Source organism: Globicephala melas, chromosome 20 (assembly GCF_963455315.2).
Source record: "Globicephala melas chromosome 20, mGloMel1.2, whole genome shotgun sequence".
Taxonomy (NCBI): Eukaryota; Metazoa; Chordata; class Mammalia; order Artiodactyla; family Delphinidae; genus Globicephala; species Globicephala melas.
In genome coordinates, this window is record NC_083333.1 from 39,934,712 (window position 1) to 39,959,400 (window position 24,689).

General features: G+C 48.4%; 2 protein-coding genes and 2 pseudogenes across 4 annotated transcripts in view; 2 read left to right on the forward strand and 2 right to left on the reverse strand.

The window, feature by feature from the left end:
• Positions 1–2,175: 2,175 nt before the first annotated feature.
• RAMP2 (receptor activity modifying protein 2) lies at positions 2,176–4,136 on the reverse strand. The gene is made up of 4 exons (XM_030839958.3): positions 3,823–4,136; positions 3,317–3,382; positions 2,743–2,854; positions 2,176–2,613 (listed from the first exon to the last, which is right to left on the reverse strand). Exons 1-4 carry the CDS (start codon positions 3,920–3,922, stop codon positions 2,358–2,360), a joined length of 534 nt encoding a protein of 177 aa, XP_030695818.1. The 5' UTR covers positions 3,923–4,136; the 3' UTR covers positions 2,176–2,357.
• Positions 3,926–5,455, forward strand: LOC132594327 (uncharacterized; annotated as a pseudogene).
• An 8,836-nt stretch (positions 5,456–14,291) lies between these two features.
• The window catches only part of EZH1 (enhancer of zeste 1 polycomb repressive complex 2 subunit), a 31,705-nt gene continuing 21,307 nt past the window's right edge, over positions 14,292–24,689 (forward strand). For 2 of the 3 annotated variants that reach the window (XM_030840062.2, XM_060290118.1), the window contains exon 1: positions 14,292–14,362. The gene's annotated coding sequence lies outside the window, so the exon portion shown is untranslated. Of the gene's footprint in view, positions 14,363–23,240; positions 23,391–24,689 lie in introns of those variants that run through there. The other variant, XM_060290119.1, reaches the window with a different exon arrangement.
• On the reverse strand, positions 22,264–23,347 carry LOC115843730 (eukaryotic translation initiation factor 1 pseudogene; annotated as a pseudogene).

The following is a 24,689-nucleotide window of genomic DNA, read 5'->3' on the forward strand; positions in this document are numbered from 1 at the left end:
TCTAGTTGCGGCAACCGGGGGCTACTCTTTGTTGCGGTGCACTGGCTTCTCATTGAGGTGGCTTCTCTTATTGCGGAGCACAGGCTCTAGGCGCATGGGCTTCAGTAGTTGTGGCACACAGGCTCTAGAGTGCAGGCTCAGTAGTCGTGGCTCACGGGCTTAGTTGCTCCACGGCATGTGGGATCTCCCTGGACCAGGGCTCGAACCCGTGTCCCCCGCATTGGCAGGCGTATTCTTAACCACTGTGCCAACAGGGAAGTTCCCTACTTTTAATTTTTTTCCATTTCCCCATTCACCACTCCTTTGGTCCATGCCCTTGTTCTCTCAAACCTGGATTATTGCAATAATTTTCTAACTCACCTCCCTTTCGACTCTCTCCCATAGGGGAATGTACTCCATCTAAGGCCTAGTCAGGTGCCAACTCCACAGTCACCCTCCTGTGATCTCACCTCCTGTGACTGCACCTTAGCTAAATGGGCCCCTCCTTCCTTTGCACTTAGAAAACATTTGGCTTGCGTCCCTTGCATGACTCTCATCACACACTCCACTGTTTTTGTTTTGTTTTGTTTTGTGTTTTTGTTTTTTTTTTGCTGTACGCGGGCCTCTCACTGTTGTGGCCTCTCCCGTTGCGGAGCACAGGCTCCGGACGCGCAGGCTCAGCAGCCATGGCTCAGGGGCCCAGCCGCTCCGCGGCATGTGGGATCTTCCCGGAGCGGGGCACGAACCCGTGTACCCTGCATCGGCAGGCGGACTCTCAACCACTGCGCCACCAGGGAAGCCCTCCACTGTTTTTATTTGTGTACATGTCGGCTTCCCTACTAGATGAAAGCCATTGAAAGCAGAAGCCAAGCCTTATCTAACTTATCTTCCCAACACAATATGCAATATACAGTGTCTTACACCAACATGCCTTTGATGTATATTAGTAAAATGTATGAAGGCAAATATGGGTCAAAAAGAGCATAGATATATCCTTGGAGAAGACAGATGCATTCATGGAAATAGAGCAAAGGTTTCTCTCTGGTGAAAACTCTAAATGTCCTAGGGAATAGGTACGTCTCTAGACAGCCAGATGTGTCCTGAGAGGACAAGTGTGTCTCAGAGAATAAACAGATATGTTCTAGAAGCATATAGGTATATATCTGTGGAACAGACAGGCACGTCCCAGGAAGTGGATATGCATGTACTCAGGGAGGCTTACATTTCAACAAGGAGAGGAGAGTTCCTAAAGAGGTGCCAGGTGCCACAAGGAATAAACGGGTGTCTTTTTGAAGAACCAAGTTATGCTCTAGACATTTTTGATGACCTGGCAGGTTTGTCCCATGGAGAACTGGAGGTGAAGTTTCCATGGGGAGAACTGGGCCTCACCATCCAGGGAACATATAGGAGTGTCCATATACAGAAATGTGGATCGCTAGGTATGTCCCTAAGAAGTGGGAAAGGGAGCATAAGTATGGCTCAAGAAGCTAACAGAAGCATCCAGTGAAGAACGAGTGGTTGCTATGGGGATGACAGGTCTCTGATCACAGGGTTCAGTTTTGAGCTTCTTCCAGGCCACGTCCATCTTCTGGTTGTTAGCTTTAGTGGACACCAGGGGGCAGTGTGTGGCCAGGCTGCAGGCCACACCCACCCAGGGTCCAGGACAATGTAGGATGAGGGCCAAGGACCTGGAGGAGAAGTCCTGTGGCGAGTCTAGTAGAGGAAGCCCCCACTGCCTTTGCCCTCAATCCTGAGGTCCTTAGGGATGGACTCCTGTTGGTCAGATCAGAGCTCCTATTCCCAGGCCCTGGGAGGAAACTGAGGCATCAGGAAAGGGAAAATTCAGGGCTCCCGGGTGGCACCCCCTTCCTTCTTGCAGGAGCCACGGCAAAGTGTCCTCCCTCATCCCACCCCCCTTAACCTCCCCGGCTGCTCTCCAGACCGGAAGGGAGTCTCTTCCTGCACGTTTCCTGGAGCTGGGTTTGGATAGACGCAGGAAAGGCCTGGCCTTGAGAGAAGGAAGTATATGGGTGTGGCCTTCGGGTGGGGGAAGGGGTGGTGGGGGGCAGGTAAGTGAACAAAACAGTGGGCCTATCCAGATTCCTCCAGCTCTGCTGCTCAGAACAGAGGGCCTGTGGGAATGGCAGAGACTCTGGGAAGGACACAGGCCCCACTGGGATAGGGAGGGGAACAGTGTACAAAAAAAAACAGTTTTATTTTGAAGATTACAGAACTTGAGCCTTGACCCCACCCAGCTTCCATTTCCACCGATCTAAGGATCTGCAGTTGGGGTAGGAGTGAGAGAAGGAAGTAGGGAGGCGAGGGGAGAGACCTGCAGAGGAAAGAAGTAAGATGGCGGCTGAAGAGCTCACGCCACCCTAGGTCTGGGCTTCACTGTCTTTACTCCTCCACACCACAAGGGTGACGAGAAAGGGGATGAGGCAGATGGGGGCTATGATCATGGCCAGGAGCACATCCTCTGGGGGGTCTGAGAAGGGGGGCTGCCCCAGGGAGCAGTTGGCAAAGTGGATCTGGTGAGTCTCAAAGATGATCTGTTCTGCCCAGGGATTGGGGAAGCCCAGGCCAAACTCTTCTGCATTCCTTTCCAAGCAGTCTCGAAGGATGCTGTAAGGCCTGGGGACAGGAGAGGACTAGAGTGAGGGAAGGGTTGGGCCCAAAAAGAGGACTGTCCCACACTTACTCAAGGCCCACAAAGAGCAAGCCCTAGCCCTGGCCCAAGCCGCCCTCCAGCACGGCCCCTACCTGCTAATGAGTGCCCAGTCACACCAATCCTTTTCGATAGAGTCCATTTGAACCTTATAATCATCCCAGCAACGTAGGATATTTGTCTCATACTTCTCCTCCACTGTTTTCCCTGTGGGCAGAGATGCTGCACGTTGACCACACCCCTACGCCACCCTCCAAGCCCTCTGGTCCAGGCACTTCCATTGAGGAACCACTGTTCCTGTCCTCAAATATGGGAACTACCCGGAGAGCCTCAGAAGCCTTCCCAAGCAAGACAGTCCTGGCTGAGGAGAGAGTCTCAGGTCGGGAAAAATTTAATGTCTTCCATGTGCCCAGCACTACCCCGCCTGGCAAGAACTTCCACATACACTTTTTCTGGGCTCTTCTAATCCACCTGTGAGGTGGGCCAGCTCAGAGCCGGCTGGAGGCTTTGTGGGATGAGAGGTAGACAACAAGGAACCCCAAGAGAGAACAGAGCAGAACTTAGGGGCACCAGTTGGGTTTGGGGCCTGGCTTGTGAGAAAGGGACACTCCCCACAGACCTCTCTTCTCCTTGCCCTGGGCCACCCTCCCACAGCTGCTGGGTACTCACCTTCTGACTTTAAGACGTCTGGGGTGGGAAGAAGTTGAGCCAGGGACTCCTGGGGCTTCAGGACAGCTGTGGGCAGAAAAGGGGCAGGGAGACGGGATGCTGGGGATCTGGAGCCTGGAGGAAGGGGTGTGTGGGTTGGGGGCTGAGACCCTTGGAAGTCAGGGCTACGCTCAGAAAAAAAAGGGAAGCAATCCAGGCCCCCACGGGATGCCTCAGTGCCCAGAAAAGAGGGGCTGCACCAATTCATTCCCACTCACATCCAAACCCCTCCCTCCTCGCCAGCTCCAGACGTCCCAAGACCTCTCTGTGGGACCCGGGCACGCCAGCTTTTCCCCAGTGGGAAGCAGCTCGCGCTGCGCCCTCACCGTGGTGGGGCCAGGGACTGTCCAAAGAGCAGCGCTGTCCGCATCCGCACCCCGGGGCCCGTTCCGGTCTTGGCCGTCCAGCCCGTCTCCCCTCCAGGGCCTCCCGCGCCTCCCGCCCGGGCCTCGGGGCGCTGCGCTTACCGCCCAGCAGCAGGAGGAGGCGGAGCGCTGCCGGTCGCCCGGCGCCGGTCGCGGGGAGCCGCGGGCCGCCGGCAGCGCGCTCCGCCCGGAGCGAGGCCATCGCGCGGCGAACAGGCGAGGAGGAGCGGCGGCGCTGAGCCGGTCCCGGGCGGGGGCGCCTATATCCCCGTCCCAAGCCGCAGGAAGCCGCGCCGCTTCCTCGCAGGGGCTGGGACGGCTGCGGCCACGTGGGGGGCGGGGGCGACGCCCGGGGCCGGCGGGCTGGAGGGGGAGTCGCTGCCCCACCCGGCCCTGGCGCCCGCCGCTCCCTCCGCCTGGCCGACGTTGGCTCACCCTTTCTGCTAGCTCACCCTGCGGGGCTGGACAGCTCCCCTCGTAACCCCAGAACCGGCATCCATTTCCTGGGCTCGGCTGCGTGGCGCCCAGGACTCGTCGGGGTCTCTGAGCCTCCGCTCCCCGGACTCTAGCAACCCCTTCCCTTCCTCCGCGAGGCGGCGGGGGCGTGGGGGGGGGCGGGTAGCGAAAAGAGGGAGGGGTTTGGGAGCTCAGAGGGCCTCTGAACGCTGCCGTTTCTAAGGCTGGGGGTTGGGGCTGTCCGGGGCCGTGGGGGAAGGGGCCCGTGGAGCTCGGCTCAGAGTTCCCTTTCCTTGGGAACACCCACTGATGTCAGCCCGCCTGCCAAAATCGAGGAGGAGGAGGAGAAGAGGGAGCCAGACCTTCAGAGTCTGGAGAAGGCCTGGGGATAGAGGTAGAGGGGAAAGCGAAGTCCGAATACCTTGCCTTCGAGGCACCCCCTGGGGCCTAGACCCACGAACCAGATTGAGTGCAGTGGCAAAAGTAAGACTGCTCCATTCCCAAGAAGAAGGTGGCCACAACTCCTCAGGGCCAAGGTTGTGAAAAGGGAAGGTTTAGAACCTACAATGTGTGACTTCATTCATGAGGTGGGTACATTATTTACAGAGGAAGAAGCTAAAGCCCAGGGGAAAGTGCCCAGGACTTGAGCTCAGAAGCTCTGAGTCCTAATTCCGTCTTCCCATTTTCCAGCTATATAGCCTGGAATGACCTCAGTTACCTTCATGAATTCTCAGATTCCTCCCATGTGAAACAGGGACGTTACCCTCCTCACTAATCTGTAGTGAGAGTGACACTTGTGAAAGGGCACTGCACTCACTTAGGCAGATGCTAGTTTCCTTTCCTCCTTTCCTAAGGACTTGCCTAAAGCCACACAGCTGAGAAACAGCAAGGCTGAGCATGGGGCCCCAGCGGCCCTGACTTCTGCCACACCACAGCTGTCTCTGTGTCCTGAGCCAGAGCTTTGTAGGCCTGAAGCAGCCGAGGATCCCAGGAGCTGATTTGGCCATGACGTTCAACTCCAGACACAGCTGTCAGCACCGAACTTTCCTAAATTACTCCCAGACACTGACCCTTGGACTCAGCTGCTGCTGTTGTCCCAGTTTACTGATTCCTTCCCACCACAAATTATCTTGCACCATCTCTCTTCAAATCTTCATCTCGGGGTCCTAGGCTCTTAAATCATGGCCACTGATAACCTGTTGTTCTTCCATAGCTAGGATCAAGAGGTTGCTTTAGCAAGGCATCCAGAGGGAGAAGGGAATTGGCCCACTTGGCATGAACCCCCAAGCCTTCCTGGTGAAGGTCATCTTCTGCAATGGGCAGAAAAGAGCCAGGCTGCCTTGGAGTCACTTCAGGCCAGGGACAAACTCCGTTCCTTCCCTCCCACCTGTGATTGCCCTTTTCAAGAAGGAAACATGGGGGCTTCTCTGGTGGCGCAGTGGTTGAGGGTCTGCCTGCCGAGGCAGGGGACGCGGGTTCGTGCCCCGGTCCGGGAGGATCCCATATGCTGCGGAGCGGCTGGGCCCGTGAGCCATGGCCGCTGAGCCTGCGCGTCCGGAGCCTGTGCTCTGCAACGGGAGAGGCCACAACAGTGGGAGGCCCGCGTACCGCAAAAAAAAAAAGAAGGAAACATGGTCAAGAGGGAGATTTGTAGGTGATAAGAGGGGAGGAGGAAGCAAGGAGGGGCAGAAAGCAAAATCAGCCATTTCCACTGGCCAGAGGCACCTGAGCCCACTGTGGGTAAAGACTAGGGTTGGGATCAAGATTAAAGTTGACAAAAACAAATGCTGGGTTTTAAATAAGGCAGTATGGTATAACGGATAAAAACAAACAAACATTGGTTAGGATTCTGAAGGCAGGTTTTGCCTCTGTCTTGCTGTGTAACCTTAGGTAGGCCATTTCACATCTTTGGAGCTCAACATTTCATATATAAAATATATATTTGGAGCTCAACATTTTCATATATAAAATATATAAAACATTTCATATATAAAATAAAATTATATATTTTCATATATAAAAAGCAAAAGGGAAAATACAAGTGACTTGGTAGAAAGCGGTATTTTAGCCTAGAGTTGGAGTTAAGCTTGCATCATGATGTGGAGAAGGAGAGCTTGTTGTAATCCTCCCTGAACTTGGGAGTTCAAACCTGTTGGAGAATCTGTAAATTTCCTCCCCTCCTGATTTTCCTCTTCTCACTTTTCCTAGCCAGTTGGATGTTTGGCTGTTTTCATTTGACCCCTGGGGGCATCCTGGTAACTGCGGGTCTGCTGCTATGGGGGTCCTTTGGGACTGAACGGGGACTAGAGACCTCACCTTTTCCAAGTTGCCATAGGAAATAGTCCCATGATCTGCAGCAAGGGGCCAGAGAAGGGCTTCATTAGGGACAGGGGCTGGCTCTTTCATGGGAAGTCGTATTTTCCACCGCTGCGGGCCGTTTCCTTTCTGAGCCTGTTTCTGCTTTAAAATATGTACTTTTTGCTATAAAGACATACTTTTTAATTGCAAGTAATACATAAGTATATACTCATTGCAGAATACTTAAACACAGAAAACGTTATAACCCCATTCCTTTCTCACCTCCCCCAGGTATTTTGGACCTAAAAAAGCATAAATGGGAATTAATATCCTTGTTCAGCGACTTTTTAAAAATTAGTAATGTCTTGGGTCATCTTTCCATGATACCATATACAGATGTGCCTCTTTCCTTTTAACTGCAGTGTAGTATTGTCTTCAGTCTTTTTTCCTTATATCTAGTAGCGTCTAGGCTTTGAGTTTCCTACACAATCCCTTATTCCTCTGTCCTTAGCCCACTCCCACCCCCAGGGCTTGGGAAGAGAGGGATCTGGTTCTGATCCAGCTGGACATTGACCTGAGATTTCTGGCCTCAACCTGTATTGACTTCTCCTGGGCAGGGATCTTACTGCCATGTAAATTTCCCTTCTTATTAGGGGCCAAAGGTCATCCTGCCTGGAGCAGGGGGAGAGGTAACTTGATCCTAAGGAGGAGTGCCACTTGTAATCCTCAGCCTTCCCCCTATGCACACAGACAAGTCCAGAACAACATAGGGGGAGTCAGAAGCACTGGGGGCCTCCTACACAATGAAATTACATGCAGAGCATCCCGGAATTCGCTTTTCTACTGCATAGAGACAATGGTACATGCTGGCCTCTTCCCCAGCTGTCTGCAAAATAAAGAGCAGAGCACAGGAGAAGGTGTGGGGGAGAGCCAGGGTCAGGGAAGCCCGAAGTTCTGGCTGGGGACAGCTAATCTTTCCAATCTGGAGAGAGGAGACAGGCTTCTTCAGAGGGCAGGGAGGCAGCAGGGAGAACCAGAAGAGCTACAGCCAGGGAGCCAGCTGGCTAAGGGAGGGAAGACAAAGGGGTAGGGACACAACTACTCCGTCTCTCCCCAGCCTCCTCATCTCCAGGGTGCTGGCGTGAGGAGCCTGACCACCTCTCACAGGGAAGAATGGTTATTGGAGAAAACGCTGGCTCTCTTATAATATCTATAAGTTATATGTAAAAAGCAGAGAAAATTGTCAAGCCATGTTCCTCATCAACTGCTGGGGACTTAATAGTAGCTACATTTATTGAACAATTACTATGTGCTGCAGAGTGTGTTCCCTGACACATATGCTGAGTGATTTCCAAGCATTTCTTAAAACTTCACCACCATAACATCAGAATTATCTTGTCCATGGGTGAAATGGGGAAAACAGGAGTGATTTTCTCAAGGTCCCAGAGGAAGTAATTGGCAAAGTCAGGATATGAACCCAGGACCGTTTGATGCTAAGCTTCAGGTCTTAACCATTAGATTTGTCACCTCCCTCTCACTCCAGATCAGAATATTGATTCTTTACTGAGTCTTGAAGGGAGGGCAGAAGGGTAGAGAGTTTCTTCCAGGACCAGATGGGCCCCTCCAGAAATAAGAAGATCCTGTTTCACCCAACTCTGTACACACAACCTCCTCCCTGCTTCCTTCCCTGACCAAGGCTGGACCATGACATCACATGGTGGAGGCTGTTTTTCTGAAAAGAACCCAGGCCAGATTTATAAGAATGACGTTCAGACAGTGTGACTGAAGAGGACCATGGCCAAGAGACCACAGCACACACCCAGCAGTGCTGAGAACACTGCTGGTCCCTCGGCACCTGGGGCTGACTCATGGTTGCTGTCAGGACCCAATGCCAGATGCCAGGATTGCTTTCACCCTTCTTCCATTCCTTAGGACTGTCCTCTGAAACCATCCCCAGGAATCCTTCTACCCCTCCCCAGCACCCCAGAAGTCTAGGTGTTGTGTAACATGGGGATGCCCTGAGGGAGCCAAGCAGTGTGCTCAGTGCTTCATACAAATTGTTTCACTTAAAAATCACAACTCATGGAATTCCCTGGTGGTCCAGTGGTTAAGGCTACACGTTTCCACTGCAGGGGGCATGGGTCCGATCCCTGGTTGGGGAGCTAAGATCCCACATGCCTTGTGGCGTGGCCAAAACAACAGAAACCACCACCACCACCATCAAAAAAACCCTCACAACTCCATTATAGTAGGTACCATAGCAACCCACTTTACAAAGGAGGAAACTGAGGCTAAGAAAGGTTAACACCTGATGGAAGTCAACCTGCTATCCAACCTGTAGACAGAAGGTCACTTATGTGACCTTGTGCAAGTTACTTAACCCCTTTGAGCTTGCCTGTTTTCTTACCTGCAGAAATGGGGTTACTAGCATGTATCTCACTGAGCAGTAGCGATGAAGCGTGTTACAGCATTTGGCCCGATGTCTGGCACTAGGAAGCATGCAGTAAATGGTAGTTAATATCATAACGTGTACCACATATAGTTATGCAACTCTGTTTCCAAGATATTCTGGGATCCTTCCCATTTCATAATTTTGGTTGTTTTCATTACACAACACTCTTTATTGAAAAGAGTACAGGCTTTGGAGTCAGATAGTCCTAGCCTGGGTTTGAATTCCAGCCCTCCTACTTACCAGTCATGTGGCCATGGCCAATGTTGTCAGTCTCCCTGAGCCTCAGTGTTCTTCTCTGTAAAACAGGGATAAAAGCACCTACCCCCAGGCATCTTGCAAGGATTGTACGAGATGAGGTAGGTTCACCTACAATCCAATAGTTAATGAATATGTGAATGCTAAAAGCAATTTGTTAAATGTATAAAGAAATGTGATTTATTTTTGGTTCTTTCCATACAATGTCGTGCATGGAATCTGTAGATTATGTATTATACTTTTCTTTCTCCAGAAGAGTTTCCATAGCCTGGTATCTCATCCTAGCTGCAGTGGGGTGCAAAGGGCCGCAGTATCAGCAGCATGGGACCCTGCGGATAAGCCAGGGAAGAAAGAAGGGGGGGGGTCACAGAACCAAGGGGAACTCCCCTTTCCTGTCTGGCTAGGATTTGTTTGTCTTTCACACAGGCTGTGCCCTGCTGATATGGGGGTCTGTCCAGTGTCCAGCTTTGATTGGCATCTCTAGTACAGAGGAAGTAAGGAGCCCCTTGTCTATTAGGAACTGTTTTCCTCTGAACTTGCAGAGGAGAGTCCCAAACACATTTCTCTTCCTGGCACCGCCAGTGAAAGGAAAAAACCATGGAGAAAATCCAGACTTGTGATTCAGAGCTAGAAGACCTCAGAGAATAGAGGAGGTAGAGTGGAATGGTTTAGAGGGTAGGTTTGGAGTCAGAATGATGGGGCCCAAATCCTGGCCCCGCCATTTACCAGCTGGCTGACCTTGGCCAAGTTCCAGAATCTCTTTAAGCCCTGGTTCCCTCAGTTGTAAAGTGAGCGTAAGAATATTGCTGACTTCATATGGAACGAGATGACCTACTGTAAAGCACTTAGCACAATGCCAGGCACATACTGAGTGGTCAGTATTTGAAGGCTATTATTGTCTTTCTACTTCTGCAGTTTTACAGTTGAGGGCCCTGATGGCCAAGAAGGAAGCACAGCTCATTAGCTGTCCACCCGATCAGAGCTACTTCCCAGGCAGCGCCGTGCCAAGAGCGTGTCCCGTGGGATCAAGGCCCTGCATTCACTATGCCAAGAGAGTGAGAATGGGCAGCACCACCCTAGCTGTGGCGTTGGAGCTTTCCCAGTATGTGCAAAGCAAGGCCTGAATCCCACCAAATAATCCCCCAAAGTAATTCTCCTTCCTGCTGGAATTATTTATTTTGTAATTAACAAAAGCTAAGGAGGCCCTTTCTAATATTTTGGCTTGGAGGTTCAGAGTTTAAACTTCTGAGAGCCCTGGACAAGGGTTTATTGTGGGCCTGTTCTTACTTGCTGAATTGAATGCATTATGATCCCTAAGCAACTAGGGGTCAGGAGATAAGTACCTGAGGCGGAAAGCTGGGTTTTTGAGATTAGAAGACAAAATGTCCAGGAGTGGAGAGGCTTCAAAAATCGAGCCATGTTTCCAGGCTCAGTAATGTCCAGACCTCAACTTGCTCTGGAGCTGCCTTTGCTCTAAGTGTTCAGGGAGGGGTCTGGCACCTCAGCTGGTCCCATCAAGGCCTGGGCAGCAGCTTGTTTCTGGTGACCTTCATGCAGGCTTTGAGGCTGTGCTTTGTTTTGTTTGCTTGTTTGTTTCTCCGCAGCAGGGTGGCCTTTCCCTGCTTCTGGGTGGGAAATGGGGGAGGAGGGAAGATGGGTTGCTCCCATCTCTACAGCTGTGTTTACATTTCCCTGTCAGGGACTGTCTGGGGCCCAACGGTTCCTCAATCCTCTGTGTCCCTTCAGAGAAAAGCTATTTGATATCCCTGTGGGCTTTACAAGGGAGGGGCAGAATGAGCAGAGGGGTTACCGTGGAAGGGAGGAAAGTTGGAAGGGAGGAAGGAACAGTACAGAAAGCCCTGTTTGAATTCTGGGAAGCATCAGCTCCCTCCCTTTCTACTAGTGGCCTGAAGACCAGCAGGGGACAAAAGTACACTTAGAACTTGCCTGCCCCAGAAGAAACAGAACACGTGACATGTCATTTCTAATCACCGGGTGGAACAAAATCTTGCTTGTGATGGGGTTGTGAGTGCACAGAGCAGAACAGTCTTCCCTGAGGCTTCTTTGGGGCCAGTGGTCAGAGATACAGCATGGTAAAGCCAATAAGATCATGCTAAAATACATGCAAATTAAAAAGGATTTAAGAAAATGGTCAAGTAAATAATGCTCTTCTTCTCCAGGGAGCAAGTTGAGCTGGTATTAATCAGTATATTAGTGTTGCTGGACTCTCGGCCAAGCCCAGGAGGATGGCTGCCAAGGCAAATCAGGCATCAGGTTTCAGAAATTAAACACATTATTTTATTTTTCCACAATAGGGAACTTTGAGTAAAAAAAAAAGTCCTATTAGGCTACTCAGCACACTTTGTCCAGTTTCCTTCAGCCCCAGAGGCCTCCAATTTAAGAGCAAGATGAGCAACTGGAAGCCAGGAGTGACACAGTTATTCCTTTCTCCTATTAACTGCCTGGGGGTGGGGCTGGGAGGAGTGGGGCAGGGGTGATGGTACTGTTTTTCAAAGGTCTAGTAGCTGACCACTTGCCAACAGTTTTTCTACGAATTTATAGGGCAAAGACGTAAAGGGTTGGAAAAGAAAAAGTTAGAGGAAGAGCTGGCCAAAGATTGGCTGATAGCGTCTCATGGACCATGGTCAGCTAAGAAGGAGCCTGGTCTCAGGAAAAACTCTCTCCCATCAGAGAGGGAGAGAGGAACCAATTGGCAGACAAATTTTCCCCAAGAACCCCACACTTACTGGTGATGTGGAAAGTTGGTTTTATAATCCTCTAGTGAACAAGGATAACTAAACCCTGGGTTTAGTCCTATGTCTAACATTGTGATGGATATCAGAGAGGTAGACAGCCTGGTAGCGAGTATAAAGTGGTAATGGAGTTGAAGCTGGGGGAGATCCTGGGGGGCTGGCAGGAGGAGGTGGAGCTTGAGCTGCATTGTACACTCTGATATGTACAGATATATCCCCTCTCCTTCCTTCCTTTCCACCTCAAAATATTTTTGTAACCATATTTTCTTTGTTATCACAGAATGTCTTTGTATCTCTCCTCTTGTCACTTGGCATACTTCCTGAAAACCAAGTGGTCCACTTCCATGGTGTTAGTTAACAACAATAAGCTGATGGTTCTCAAACTGCTCTCCAGTCTCAGTCCTGACATTCAGATCTTCTGAACATCTCTCCTTAGATAACCCAGATTCTTTTTTTTTTAACCTGCTGCCTGTCCCCTTCCCCCCCTTTTAAACCCATATTCTTTTTTTTTTTTTTTTTTTTTTTTTGCGGTATGCGGGCCTCTCACTGTTGTGGCCTCTCCCGTTGCGGAGTACAGGCTCCGGACGCGTAGGCTCAGCGGCCATGGCTCACAGGCCCGGCCGCTCCGCGGCATCTGGGATCTTCCCGGACCAGGGCATGAACCCGTGTCCCCTGCATCGGCAGGCGGACTCTCAACCACTGCGCCACCAGGGAAGCCCTAAACCCATATTCTTTATTTCAACAATTATTTATGTAGTGTAATGGTTCTCAAACTCGGTTACACAGTGGAATCACCTGGGATGCTCTGAGAATTCTTGAAGCCCAAGCCAAACCCCAAACCAATGTATCAGGCTCTCTGAAGGTGGGAGGAAGAAATCAGTAGTTATTAAAACTCCCCAGGTGATTTCAATGTGAACCAAATTTGAGAACCACTGGTCTAGAAAGCATTTGGAATGGAAAGGAACATCATTGAAAATTGCCAAGTATTAAGGAATATTTGCCTTGATTTTCTTGTGAATTGGATATAAGCAAGAGGAAAACAGAGAAGTCAAAGGTTCTGATATAAGGAAAAGAACACTAAATCTGCAATCCAGAGACCCGAGTTTAAGATCTGACAGAACAGTTTTTCATCTGTGTGAGGCAAGTCTTTTAACCCCTTTACACCAGAATAGCCTCGTGTGTAAAACTGAAATCCTTCCTACCTACTTCATAGAGTTGTTATGAAAATTATTTGAAGAAAAAAATGATTATAGGCTTTTAAATTATGTCTGGGGAGACAAATTTAAGGTAATGTTATTTTGTATTTTAAGTTTTAACTTTATATTTTGAAATAATTTCAGATTTACAAAAGAGTTACAAGTGGTAGAGAGTTCCTCTATGCCCTGGAGCCAACTTCCTCAAATGTTGAAGAAATGCGATTGCCGAAACCAGGAATTAAGATGGAAAAAATACTATTAACTAATCTACAGACCTTATTCTAATGTCATCAGTTATCCCACTGGTGTGCTTTTTCTGGACGAGGATCCAAGCCAGGATCACACATTACATTTAGTTGTCATGTCTGCTCAGTCTCCTCTAATCTGGACAGTTCCTCACCCTTTGCCTTTTTTAACCTTGACATTTTTGAAGATACTGGCTAGTTATTGTGTAAACTGCCCCTTATTTTGGATTTGTCTGATGCTTCCTCATGATTAACTCAGCTTATGCATTTTTTTCAAGACAACTATGTAAGTGATTTTGTACCCTTCTCATTGCATCATATTGAGAGGTACCTAGTAAGAATATCTCTCAGCACTAGTAATGTTAACTTTGATCACTTGGTCAAGGTGATGTCTGCCAGATTTCTCCCCTGTAAAGTTACTCTTTTTCCTTTGGTAACTTACAGGTATCTTGTGAGAAGATACTTTGACTCAAGGCAACTGATTTGAATCTAAGTGACTGAGAAAACTATTGACAGAAATAGGGCAGTTCGGTGTAAATAAAGCAAGAATGATAACTTAGAGCCCATAGACGGGCGTTTGGGGGTATTTGTAGATGTGAAGGATCTGTAATGAAGGGGTTCCAGGTTGGTTTCAAATTATGAAGTGAGGCATGTAACTAGCGTGTGGGGATGATGCAACTACTGGATAAAGTCTTAAAGATATTAATGGCTCCGGGAGGTTTCCCAAGAGCCCTTCCTGTCCCCTGACAGCGCCGCCTTGGAAACCGTCGGGATCGGGTTGCACCACCTCGGACTCCCGAGTTTGGGGTATTGGCGCCAAACCGCAGAAGTGCGAAGAAGGATGCCCAGCCGGCCTGACCAGCGGTCGCGGGCAACGCAGTGCGCACGCGCCGGGAGGAGGCGCGGGGCGGGGCCGCGGCGTGGGGGCGGGGCCGCGGTGCGCAGGCGCCCTAGCGGCAGGTCCCTGCGGCTCAGGATGGAGGATGAGTGAGTAAACAATCCTGGGCCCGGCGGTGGGGCCGGGCCTCCGCACCTTGCCACCCGGGGCCTGAGGGAGGGAGAGTCGAAGGGGTCAGAGAACTGGAAGGAAGCGGAGGAGCACACTATCTGCCTGGCGGGGGGTAGCGGGGCGCCCACTCCCCGTTCCGAAGGCTGGGGAAAGGGGGCAGCGGGGCGAGAGAACCCCCGGCGAGAACCGCGTCTGCGGCGGGGAGGGCGGTGTGTCGGGGAGGAGGAGCGGCGGGGGCGGGCCCGGGGACGGGGAATCCCGTTGGAGGGCGGGGTGGGGTGGGCGGGAGCCCCAGCGCCGGGAGGGCGTGGGTGGGCGGTGGCACCTGCGGGGGCCCTTAGCGAGGTGGACTCCCGGGGACCTGGGGCAGTGCACGGGAAGGACCAGACAAGGGGGCTCAGCGTGCGATGACTTTGGGGGTGTTGAGGAAGCGGTGGCAATAAAAACAGGGTGAGGCGAGTGAGGCTCCTAAGGAGCAAAATGGAAAGGGGAGCTCACTGTTGGGGTCGAGCCGGTGCCGCGTGCCTCCTTCGGGTTTGCGCACTAGGCGCCCAGCTAGCCTCCCCCTAGTCCCAGCCCTGAGTAAGAGGCTTCTCTCCAAATTTGGTCTCGCGCCAATCCCTGCCCACCCCAGAATTCTCTTGGGGATCAAATAATGTAAGGGAAAGAGCCTTGAAGCAAGGCAAGGTGGTGTATTTGGGACATGCCTGTTAGGAAATGTGGGACAAACTTATTTAGGTAAAAAGCGACTACTGAGAAATTGTTTCAGGGGCGGGGAGGGGAAGGAAGGTGGAAGGATGTTCGTGCCGCCGATGGAAATATTGAGAGTGGGCTTTTCATAGGTGAAATATGGGATTGTTAATAGAGTCGCCTAGGTATCGAGTCTAGGGCTACAGGGGTGAGGATGGGGGCTAAGAGCCGAGGTAGCCGAACCACTGGATGCGTGCGAAGATGGCCTTGAAAGTGTAGGTCTTTTCTTCCGCGTTTGCTGCCATGACGCCTTTGAAGAGAAAAATCCCCCACCCGGTGCTTTTAAGTTTAGGAAACTTGAAAGACGTTTCCAGCCGGAGAAGGTGCTAACTCCATCAGAGGTTTCTGTGAGAGCTTGTCTATTTTAAGCCTTGGAAACCCCAGGGCTGGGATGTGTGGCATTGATAAAGGAGATTACTTAATTGCGTAGAAGAAATTATTAGGAGATAAAGTACTTAAAACACACACACACACATTTATAATAGAGGAAAGGATCATCTGTAAAGATGTAATAATACTGTTATTGTCAGGGTGTATGCTGAGTGTGTACAGACAGTGTGAATTAATTCTCCCAGGGCAGAGATGTTGGTTTGTTTTATTCACTGATGCACTTTAAGCACTAAAACACTACGAAGCACACAGTAGGTGCTCAATACATGTTTGTGGAATAAATAAGTAGTGGGACGATCTCTGGGACTGGGAGTTGGGAGATCTGGATCCTAGTTCTTCCACTAACTGGCAGAGTACTTATAGGCCAATCACGGAACTCGACGCCAGGGCACAGCTTTAAAACTTACTGAGGTGGAAATGACTTTTTCATTATGGTGTTACTTTATTTATTATTATTTTTAAAATAAATTTATTTATTTATTATTTATTTTTGGCTGCGTTGGGTCTTCGTTGCTGCGTGCCGGCTTTCTCTAGTTGCGGCGAGCGGGGGCTACTCTTCGTCGCGGTGCTCAGGCTTCTCATTGTGGTGGCTTCTCTTGTTGTGGAACACCAGCTCTAGGCACGCGGGCTTCAGTAGTTGTGGCACGTGGGCTCAGTAGTTGTGGCTTGCGGGCTCTAGAGCGCAGGCTCAGTAGTTGTGACACCTGGGCTTAGTTGCTCCGTGGCGTGTGGGATCTTCCCGGACCAGGGCTCGAACCCGTGTCCTGTGCTTTAGCAGGCGGATTCTTTTTTTAATTATTTTTTTAAAAATAATTTATTTAATTTATTTTATTTTTGGCTGCCTTGGGTCTTGGTTGCTGCGCGCAGGCTATCTCTAGTTGTGGTGAGTGGGGGCTACTCTTCATTGTGGTGTGCAGGCTTCTCATTGCGGTGGCTTCTCTTGTTGCGGATCACAGTCTCTAGGTGCACAGGCTTCAGTAGTTGTGGCTTACGGGTTCTAGAGAGCAGGCTCAGAAGTTGTGGTGCACGGGCTTAGTCGCTCCACGGCATGTGAGATCTTCCCCGACCAGGGCTCGAACCCATGTCCCCTGCATTGGCAGGTGGATTCTTAACCACTGCACCACCAGAGAAGTCCGGTGTTACTTTAATTCTCTTTGAAACAGCACTAGAATAAGGAGCCTAGGATTAAAAATGAAATTTTATTCCCAAGAAGACTTTCATGAGAAGGGAAAAGGGGAGAAAATGTAGTTGGTTGGACTTGTTTCTCTTATACTTGCCTTTGAATTAGCATGCCTTTTAAAACCATTTAAAGTATTATTTATGTCTCTTTAATTCTTGAGATCTGAAACCTGGCTTCCTTAGTTCTCCAGGTAACAATTCCTGCCCTTGATTTGTGCCTTATGTGAAAATTGTAACAATTTATTTCACTAAGTATATCTTTTTCCTGTCTTGTACTAACTTTAAAAAGTCTCTACTTTGTTGACTAGCTACTTCCCAAAGAAGGTTTGAGGCAGCAATACTAAAAACACATTACATTTCTACAAAGGATAGTTAACTACAGAGAAAGAGAAAAAAACAGGACGGAGGAGCTGAATAGGCATTTTTCCAATGGAGACAAACTGATGGCCAACAGGCACGTGAAAAGATGCTCGTCATCACTGATCATCAGGGAAATAAATACAAGTAAAAACCACAGTGAGATACCACCTCACACCTGTTAGAATGACTTTTACCAAAAAAGACAAGAGATAACAAATGCTGGTGAGAATGTGGAGAAAAGGGAACCTTGGTGCACTGTTGGTGGGAATGTACATTGGTACAGTCACTATGGAAAACGGTATGGAGGTTCCTCAGAAAATTAAAAATAAAACTGCCATACAGTCCATCAATTCCGCCTCTGGGTATTTATCTGAAGAAAATGAAAACACTAATTCAAGAAGATATTTGCCTCCAGTGTTCAAAGCAGCATTATTTACAATAGCCAAGATATAGGAACAACCTAAGTGTCCATCAGCAGATGAATGGATAACATATGAGATACATACACACTCACACACACATACACAGAATATTACTCAGCCATAAAATTTTTGCCATTTGGGGACTTCCCTGGTGGTCCAGTGGTTAAGAATCCACCTTCCAGGGGCTTCCCTGGTGGTGCAGTGCTTAAGAAGCTGCCTGCCAATGCAGGGGACACGGGTTCGAGCCCTGGCCCGGGAAGATCCCACATGCCGTGGAGCAACTAAACCTGTGCGCCACAACTACTGAGCCTGCGCTCTAGAGCCTGCGTGCCACAACTACTGAAGCCCGCACGCCTAGAGCCCCTGCTCTGCAATAAGACAAGAAACCACAGTGAGAAGCCCGCGCACCACAACGAAGAGTAGCTCCCGCTTGCCGCAACTAGAGAAAGCCCGCTCACAGCAATGAAGACCCAACACAGGCAAAAATAAAAACAAATAAATAAATTTAAAAAAAAATCCTCCTTCCAATGCAGGGGACGTAGGTTCGATCCCTGGTCAGGGAACTAAGATCCCACATGCTGAGGAGCAGCTAAGTACACACGCCGCAGCTACTGAGCCCTCGTGCCACAACTAGAGAGAAGCCCGTGCACTGCAATAAAAGATCCCGCCTTCTGCAACTAAGACCCGACACAGCCATAAATAAATATTTAAAGAAAAAAAATTTTTTTTTGCCATTTGCAACAACATGGATGGACCTGGAGGACATTATGCTTCTTGAAGTCAGACAGAAAAAGACAAATACTATATGTTTTCTTTTATATGTGAAATCTAAAAGATAAAACAAAAGAACAAAATTTTTAAAAATAAAAATATGTTGAGAAAGATGAAGAGAATTATATCAGATTAAGATTGAGGGAGAGGGTTTTAAAAGGAAAAACTTCTTTTAGAGAACACCTCCATTCCAGAAAGTCCCTGGTTTTGTTTGTTTGTCTTTAATTTGTCCAAACTGTGTATTGGGCTCTTTCCTGGCCTCTTTAGTCCAACAGACTGTCAATGGGGACTTCAGTCCTCCAAAACTTAAAGTCAAGAGTTCCTCAATGGGTAGAGTTCAGTGCCTCTGATGTGTTGTGTTCTCTGACACACTTGCCCTAATATTTTGATTCAAAATGGAATAACTAAAAAGTCTTGTTTTACTGAATGATAATGAGCAGTCTATATATATATATTTTTGTTGTTGTTGTTTTGGCCAAGCCATGCGGCTTATGGGATTTTAGTTCCCCAACCAGGGATCGACCCCGGGCCCTTGGCAGTGAGAGCATGGAGTCCTAACCACTGGAATTCCCAGCAGTCAATAAATATTAAGCTTTATGCTAGTGTAATGCAGAACCAGCCAAGGTAGGACTCTAGCCTATTAGGAAGTTCCTTTAACTCTACTGAATCAGTGTTGTACGTCCTAAGAGCCAGCGTTTGGGTCTCATAAAAACTAATCCTGCTTTGATATTTATCACCATTGTCTCAAGTGCATGTGACCTGATTCTTTTAATAAAGAAACACTAGAAAATATTAATGCTATAATTTTATTTTAAATAAGAATTCAGGGGCTTCCCTGGTGGCGCAGTGGTTGAGAGTCCGCCTGCCGATGCAGGGGACACGGGTTCGTGCCCTGGTCCGGGAAGATACCACATGCCGTGGAGTGGCTGGGCCCGTGAGCCATGGCCGCTGAGCCTGCGCGTCTGGAGCCTGTGCTCCGCAACGGGAGAGGCCACAGCAGTGAGAGGCCCGCGTACCGCAAAAAAAAAAAAAGAATTCAGTGTCGCAACTTCTTGTTAGTAAGGTTCTTTCTGTGTGTATAGTGCCCAGAAACTCAGTGAGTTTTCATAAAAGTACATAGTCATATAACCTTCACCACAAGCAAGGTATAGAACATTTTCATCATCTCAAAAATCTCCTTTATGCTTCTTTCCATTTAATCCCTTTCTAGAAACATTCTAGTAGAATGTCATGTAAGTGGAATCATAAAGTATGAAGTTTTTTGTGTCTGAATTCTTTCGCTTAGCATAATGCTTTTGCGATATATTTTGCATATACAGGAACTGTTTGTTCCTTTTTATTGCTGAGTAGTATTCCATTGTACGTATACACTGCACTTTGTATACATTCACCAATCCATAGATATTTGTGTTATTTCCACTTTTTGGCTGTTACGAATAAAGATGCTCTGAACATTTGTGTACAGGTCTTTATGTACATATGTTTTCATTTCCCTTGGATAAATAATTAGAAATTGTGTGCCAGGTTTTACGGTAAGTATATATTTAACTTTATTAAAAAAAAAAAAAACTGGCGGGACTTCCCTGGTGGTCCAGTGGTTAAGAATCCGCCTTCCAATGCAGGGGATGTGGGTTCGATCCCTGGTTGGGGAACTAAGATCCCACATGCCACAGGGCAACTAAACCCACATGCTGCAACTACTGAGCCCATGCGCCAATACTAGAGAGGCCATGCGCTCTGGAGCCTGCGCACCACAACTAGAGAGAAACTGGAGAGAAGCCCGCGTGCTGCAACAAAAGATCCCACGTGCCGCAACTAAGACCCAATGCAGCCAAAAAAATTAAAAAGAATAATAATAATTTAAAAAACCTGGCAAACTTTTCCAAAGAGGCTGTACCAGGGAATTCCCCAGTACAGCCAAGTTTAGTCGTTAAGACTCTGCACTTTCATTACTGAGGATGCGGGTTTGATCCCTGGTCTGGGAACTAAGATCCCACAAGCCACGCAGTACGGCCAAAAAAATCATAATAATAAAAATAAAGTAAAAAAAATAATGTTGCAAAGTGGCTGTACCACTTTGCATTCCCACCAGCAATGTATGAGGATTCCAGTTGTTCCACATCCTTACCAGCAATTAGTATTATAACTCTTTTTAATATTAGCCATTCTTGTGGTTGTATAATAGTTATGTCAATGTGGTTTTAATTTGCATTTCCTTAATGACTAATGATGTCGAGCATCTTTTTGTGTGCTTATCTGCCATTTCTGTATCTTTTTTGGTGAAGTATCTGTTCAAATTTTTATTTTTTATTATTTTTTAAATTTATGGCTGTGTTGGGTCTTCGTTGCTGTGCGCAGGCTTTCTCTAGTTGCCGCGAGTGGGGGCTACTCTTTGTTGCAGCTCACGGGCTTCTCATTGCGGTGGCTTCTCTTGTTGCGGCGCACCGGCTCCAGGCGCGTGGGCTTCGGTAGTTGTGGCTCGTGGGCTTTAGAGCACAGGCTCAGTAGTTGTGGCACACGGGCTTAGTTGCTCCGCGGCATGTGGGATCTTCCCCGACCAGGGCTCAAACCTGTGTCCCCTGCATTGGCAGACGGATTCTTAACCACTGCGCAACCAGGGAAGCCCTCTGTTCAAATTTTTTGCCCACTTTTTATTGGGTTCTTTATTGAGTTGCAGGAGTTATTTAGATGAAGACTTATTTTTAAACTTCTTGACCATAATAGCATATTTTGGAGTTTATTCTCAATGTATAGGTGAATGTAATGAAAAGCTCTTAGCTTAGTACTTAACTGGGATATAAATAGTGTTTTGTGTATATAAGTAACTAAATAACAGATCTAGTAAAATTTAAAGTATTTTTTGTGTGCCACTTCCTTTGCCTAAGATGAATGGACCCATTTCTTCAAATCTGTTCTAGTGAATGCTGAGTTTTTTGTTTGTTTGCTTTTTTTTTTTTATATGTAATCTTGGAAGTGATAGCTGTTGTTAATGTCCAGATGCTGTGAAAACCCATCCTATGGCGGCTGTGTTTCAGGTGTTTATTTTAATCAAACTTATCTGTTCCAAACAGTATGTTTCATCTTCCTCATTCACTTTGTGGGGATTGGCCAACTGCCAAATAAACTTTTTGAGACACCGAAAACACATTAAAAAGCCAAGCAAAATAAATATTGACCCATGGTCACATGAGATTCAAATATCACTTAAATTGTAAAAGGAGGAAGCATGGCTCATTATACATTATGATTGGTTAAAACGCAGTGACATTTTCATGTACATGTGTGTACTGCTCTGGCCAAATAAAGCACTTGAGTAAAATTAGAAATAGTGAGGCTTCCCTGGTGGCGCAGTGGTTAAGAATCCACCTGCTAATGCAGGGACACGGGTTCAAATCCTGGTCCGGGAAGATCCCACATGCCACAGAGCAACTAAGCCCGTGTGCCACAACTACTGAGCCTGTGCTCTGGAGCCCGCAAGGCACAACTACTGAGCCCACGTGCCACAACTACTGAAGCCCGTGTGCCTAGAGCCTGTGCTCCGCACCAAGAAGCCACCGCAATGAGAAGCCCGCACACCGCAACGAAGAGTAGCCCCCGCTTGACGCAACTAAAGAAAGCCCGCGTGCAGCAACGAAGACCCAATGCAGCCAAATAAATAAGTAAATAGAAATAGTGCCATTAATTATTAGACTATTGTGGTGTGCTCACAGTCATCTCTTTTGGCAGACTGTAGGAGATCACATTTCAACTATAACTCCTTTTATAATAAAAATAGTGATGTTTTCCTGTGGCCATCTCCTCTAAGAAATCTACACACACACACACACACACACACACACGCGCGCGCGCGCACCCTAGCAGCTGTGGATTCTTTTCTTTTCCATTACTTGGCCTCCATTTTTACCCTTTTTTCTTTCTTTCTTTCTTCTCTTTTTTTTGTTTCTGAAAAGTTTTATTTAAATAAGGGTTTAAATACAATACATAACATTAATATGAAGGAAAAAAACCAGTTTGTTACTTCACGTGGCATCGGGCAGCTGTTGCTAGTAAGTTGCGAGCTCTACAGCTACATGACTGATACATCGGTTTGAAATTTGTTCCCTTGTCAAAAGTTTAACTCTGATAGAAGGTTGGCCTCACATTCTAGTTTGGACATCGATCAGCTAGGATATGTCTGGTCAAAAAGACCTTGGTGGCAAGCCAGATGTCCTGTCACCTCAATAGAAGGAAGGTGGCTGCTCTAAGCTCTGCCCACCTGGTCACGTTGGAGATACCACGGGATCTTTCCCCTGATGATCAAAGACTCCCTCTAGCAGTACAGCTGCCATCGCTGCCTCACCCCATCCTCCACTCTCAGCTTCACCGAGGGCTGTTCAGGTGGCGACATTCTCTTAGGGCAGGGAACTCTGTAGAGGGATTGCTGAGGAGCTTCTGGCCAGACATAGCCGCCTGTGATCATCTTGGGGCTCTGGACTTGGCTGAAACATCGCCGTTATTGCTTTGTTTCAGGCCGGACACTGCCAGGTGCCTACTGCTTGACCTCTGTTTAAATGAGGGACTTCAAGACTAGACAGCATGGCTCTTTTCAGTTTATTGCATGAAGGAGTTACACTAGTCCAAGTTAAAAGCAGACCCCAAATGGTTACATTACACAAGCTGTGAGGTTTTTAAACTTGTGACAAGGGACAGAAGGAAAATTCTGCTCATTGCAAGGAAATCCTCACTTAAGCTTCAGTGAGCCAGGAGCACTTAAAACCCATGAACCTTCAGCTGATCGTCCTTAGCCAGTCCAGTCTCTACGAGGAACTGGCATATGTTCTTGCGCTGGTCACCCTGTAGCTGAACTACTTCTCCATATTCTGGACGCTCAATTACAGTTCCATCGCAGGCAAATTTCTTCTGAAACGCCGTCACTAGTTTCTTTTTATCGTAATCATCAGCTATCCCTTGGACAGTAGTAAGGGTCTTCCTGCCATTTCTCTGTTAAATTCTTAGATGGCTATAATCCTCAGCGGCAGCAGGAAGCAGATCATCACCCGTACTGGCATCAGCAAAGGGGTCGAAAGAGTGGAGGTTCTGGATAGTGGACATACCATATGATTCCTTTTCCTTGGTGGAAACGACCTGCACCTGCGTAAGACAGAAGACGGCGGGTTGGGGGGACGGAGCGTCAGGAAGCGAGGGGGCTCGAGGGGAGGCTGCTGAGTCCTCGGCTGCGGCTCAATGACTGGGACCCTTTCCTTCCTTCCTTCCTTCCTTCCTTCCTTTTTCTCTCTCTCTTTCTCTCTCTCCCCCCCTCTCCCTTTCTCTCTCTTTCCTTTTCTTTTTTTTGGCTGTGCTGCATGGCTTGCACGATCTTAGTTCCCCAACCAGGGATTGAACCCCAGGCCCTTGGCAGTGAAAATGCAGAGTCCTAACCACTGACCACCAGGGGATTCCTGGTCTCCAGTTTTAAATGGATGGAGCAACCTACCTTAAGCTTACTGTTTCAAAAAGGGAAATGAGTGGGAGTTCCCTGGTGGTCCAGCGGTTAAGACTCCACGCACCCAATGCAGGGGACCTGGGTTCGATCTCTGGTTAGGGAACTAGATCCTGGGTTAGGGAACTAGATCCCGCATGCTGCAACTAAGGCCCAACGCAGCCAAACAAATAAATAATTTTTTTTTTTTTAAAGGGGAGGGCTTCCCTGGTGGTGCAGTGGTTGAGAGTCTGCCTGCCGATGCAGGGGACACGGGTTGGTGCCCCAGTCCAGGAAGATCCCACATGCCGCGGAGCGCTAGGCTAGGCCCGTGAGCCATGGCCGCTGAGCCTGCGCGTCCGGAGCCTGTGCTCTGCAACGGGAGAGGCCACAACAGTGAGAGGCCCGCGTAACGCAAAAAAAAAAAAAAAAAAAAAAGGGAGGGCTTCCCTGGTGGCGCGGTGGTTATGAATCCACCTGCCAATGCAGGGGACACAGGTTCGAGCCCTGGTCAGGGAAGATCCCACATGCCTCGGAGCAACTAAGCCCATGTGCCACAACTACTGAACCTGCACTGTAGAGCCCAAGAGCCACAACTACTGAAGCCCACGCGCCTAGAGCCCGTGCTCCGCAGCAAGAGAAGCCACCGCAATGAGAAGCCCACGCACCGCAACAAAGAGTAGCCCCCACTCACCGCAGCTAAAGAAAGCTTGCGCGCAGCAATGAAGACCTAACACAGCCAAAAATAAAGAAATTTATGAAAAAATTTTAAAAAGTGAAAAAAGGGGAAAATGAGTTCCAAAGGGAATGGGAGAAGGATTGCTGTACAAAACCAATTGTTTGGGTCATGTGGGTCTCGATAAGGGTAACCTAAGGTTTCTTAGGGAGGCATTTTGTCCTAGATTTGAATCATTTTTTCATTTCCTAAAGCAGATTATTATTAAGCTTGTTCAGGGCAGAAATTATATGAGCAAC

What these genes read in the sequence shown, in the direction of transcription:
- RAMP2 (XM_030839958.3), bottom strand. Translation starts at nt 3,922, where the DNA reads ATGGCCTCGCTCCGGGCGGAGCGCGCTGCCGGCGGCCCGCGGCTCCCC. An exon ending in AGACGTCTTAAAGTCAGAAG is followed by an intron (nt 2,855 to 3,316) that starts GTGAGTACCCAG and finishes CTCTGCCCACAG; the next exon opens with GGAAAACAGTGGAGGAGAAG. An exon ending in GACTGGGCACTCATTAGCAG is followed by an intron (nt 2,614 to 2,742) that starts GTAGGGGCCGTG and finishes TCCTGTCCCCAG; the next exon opens with GCCTTACAGCATCCTTCGAG.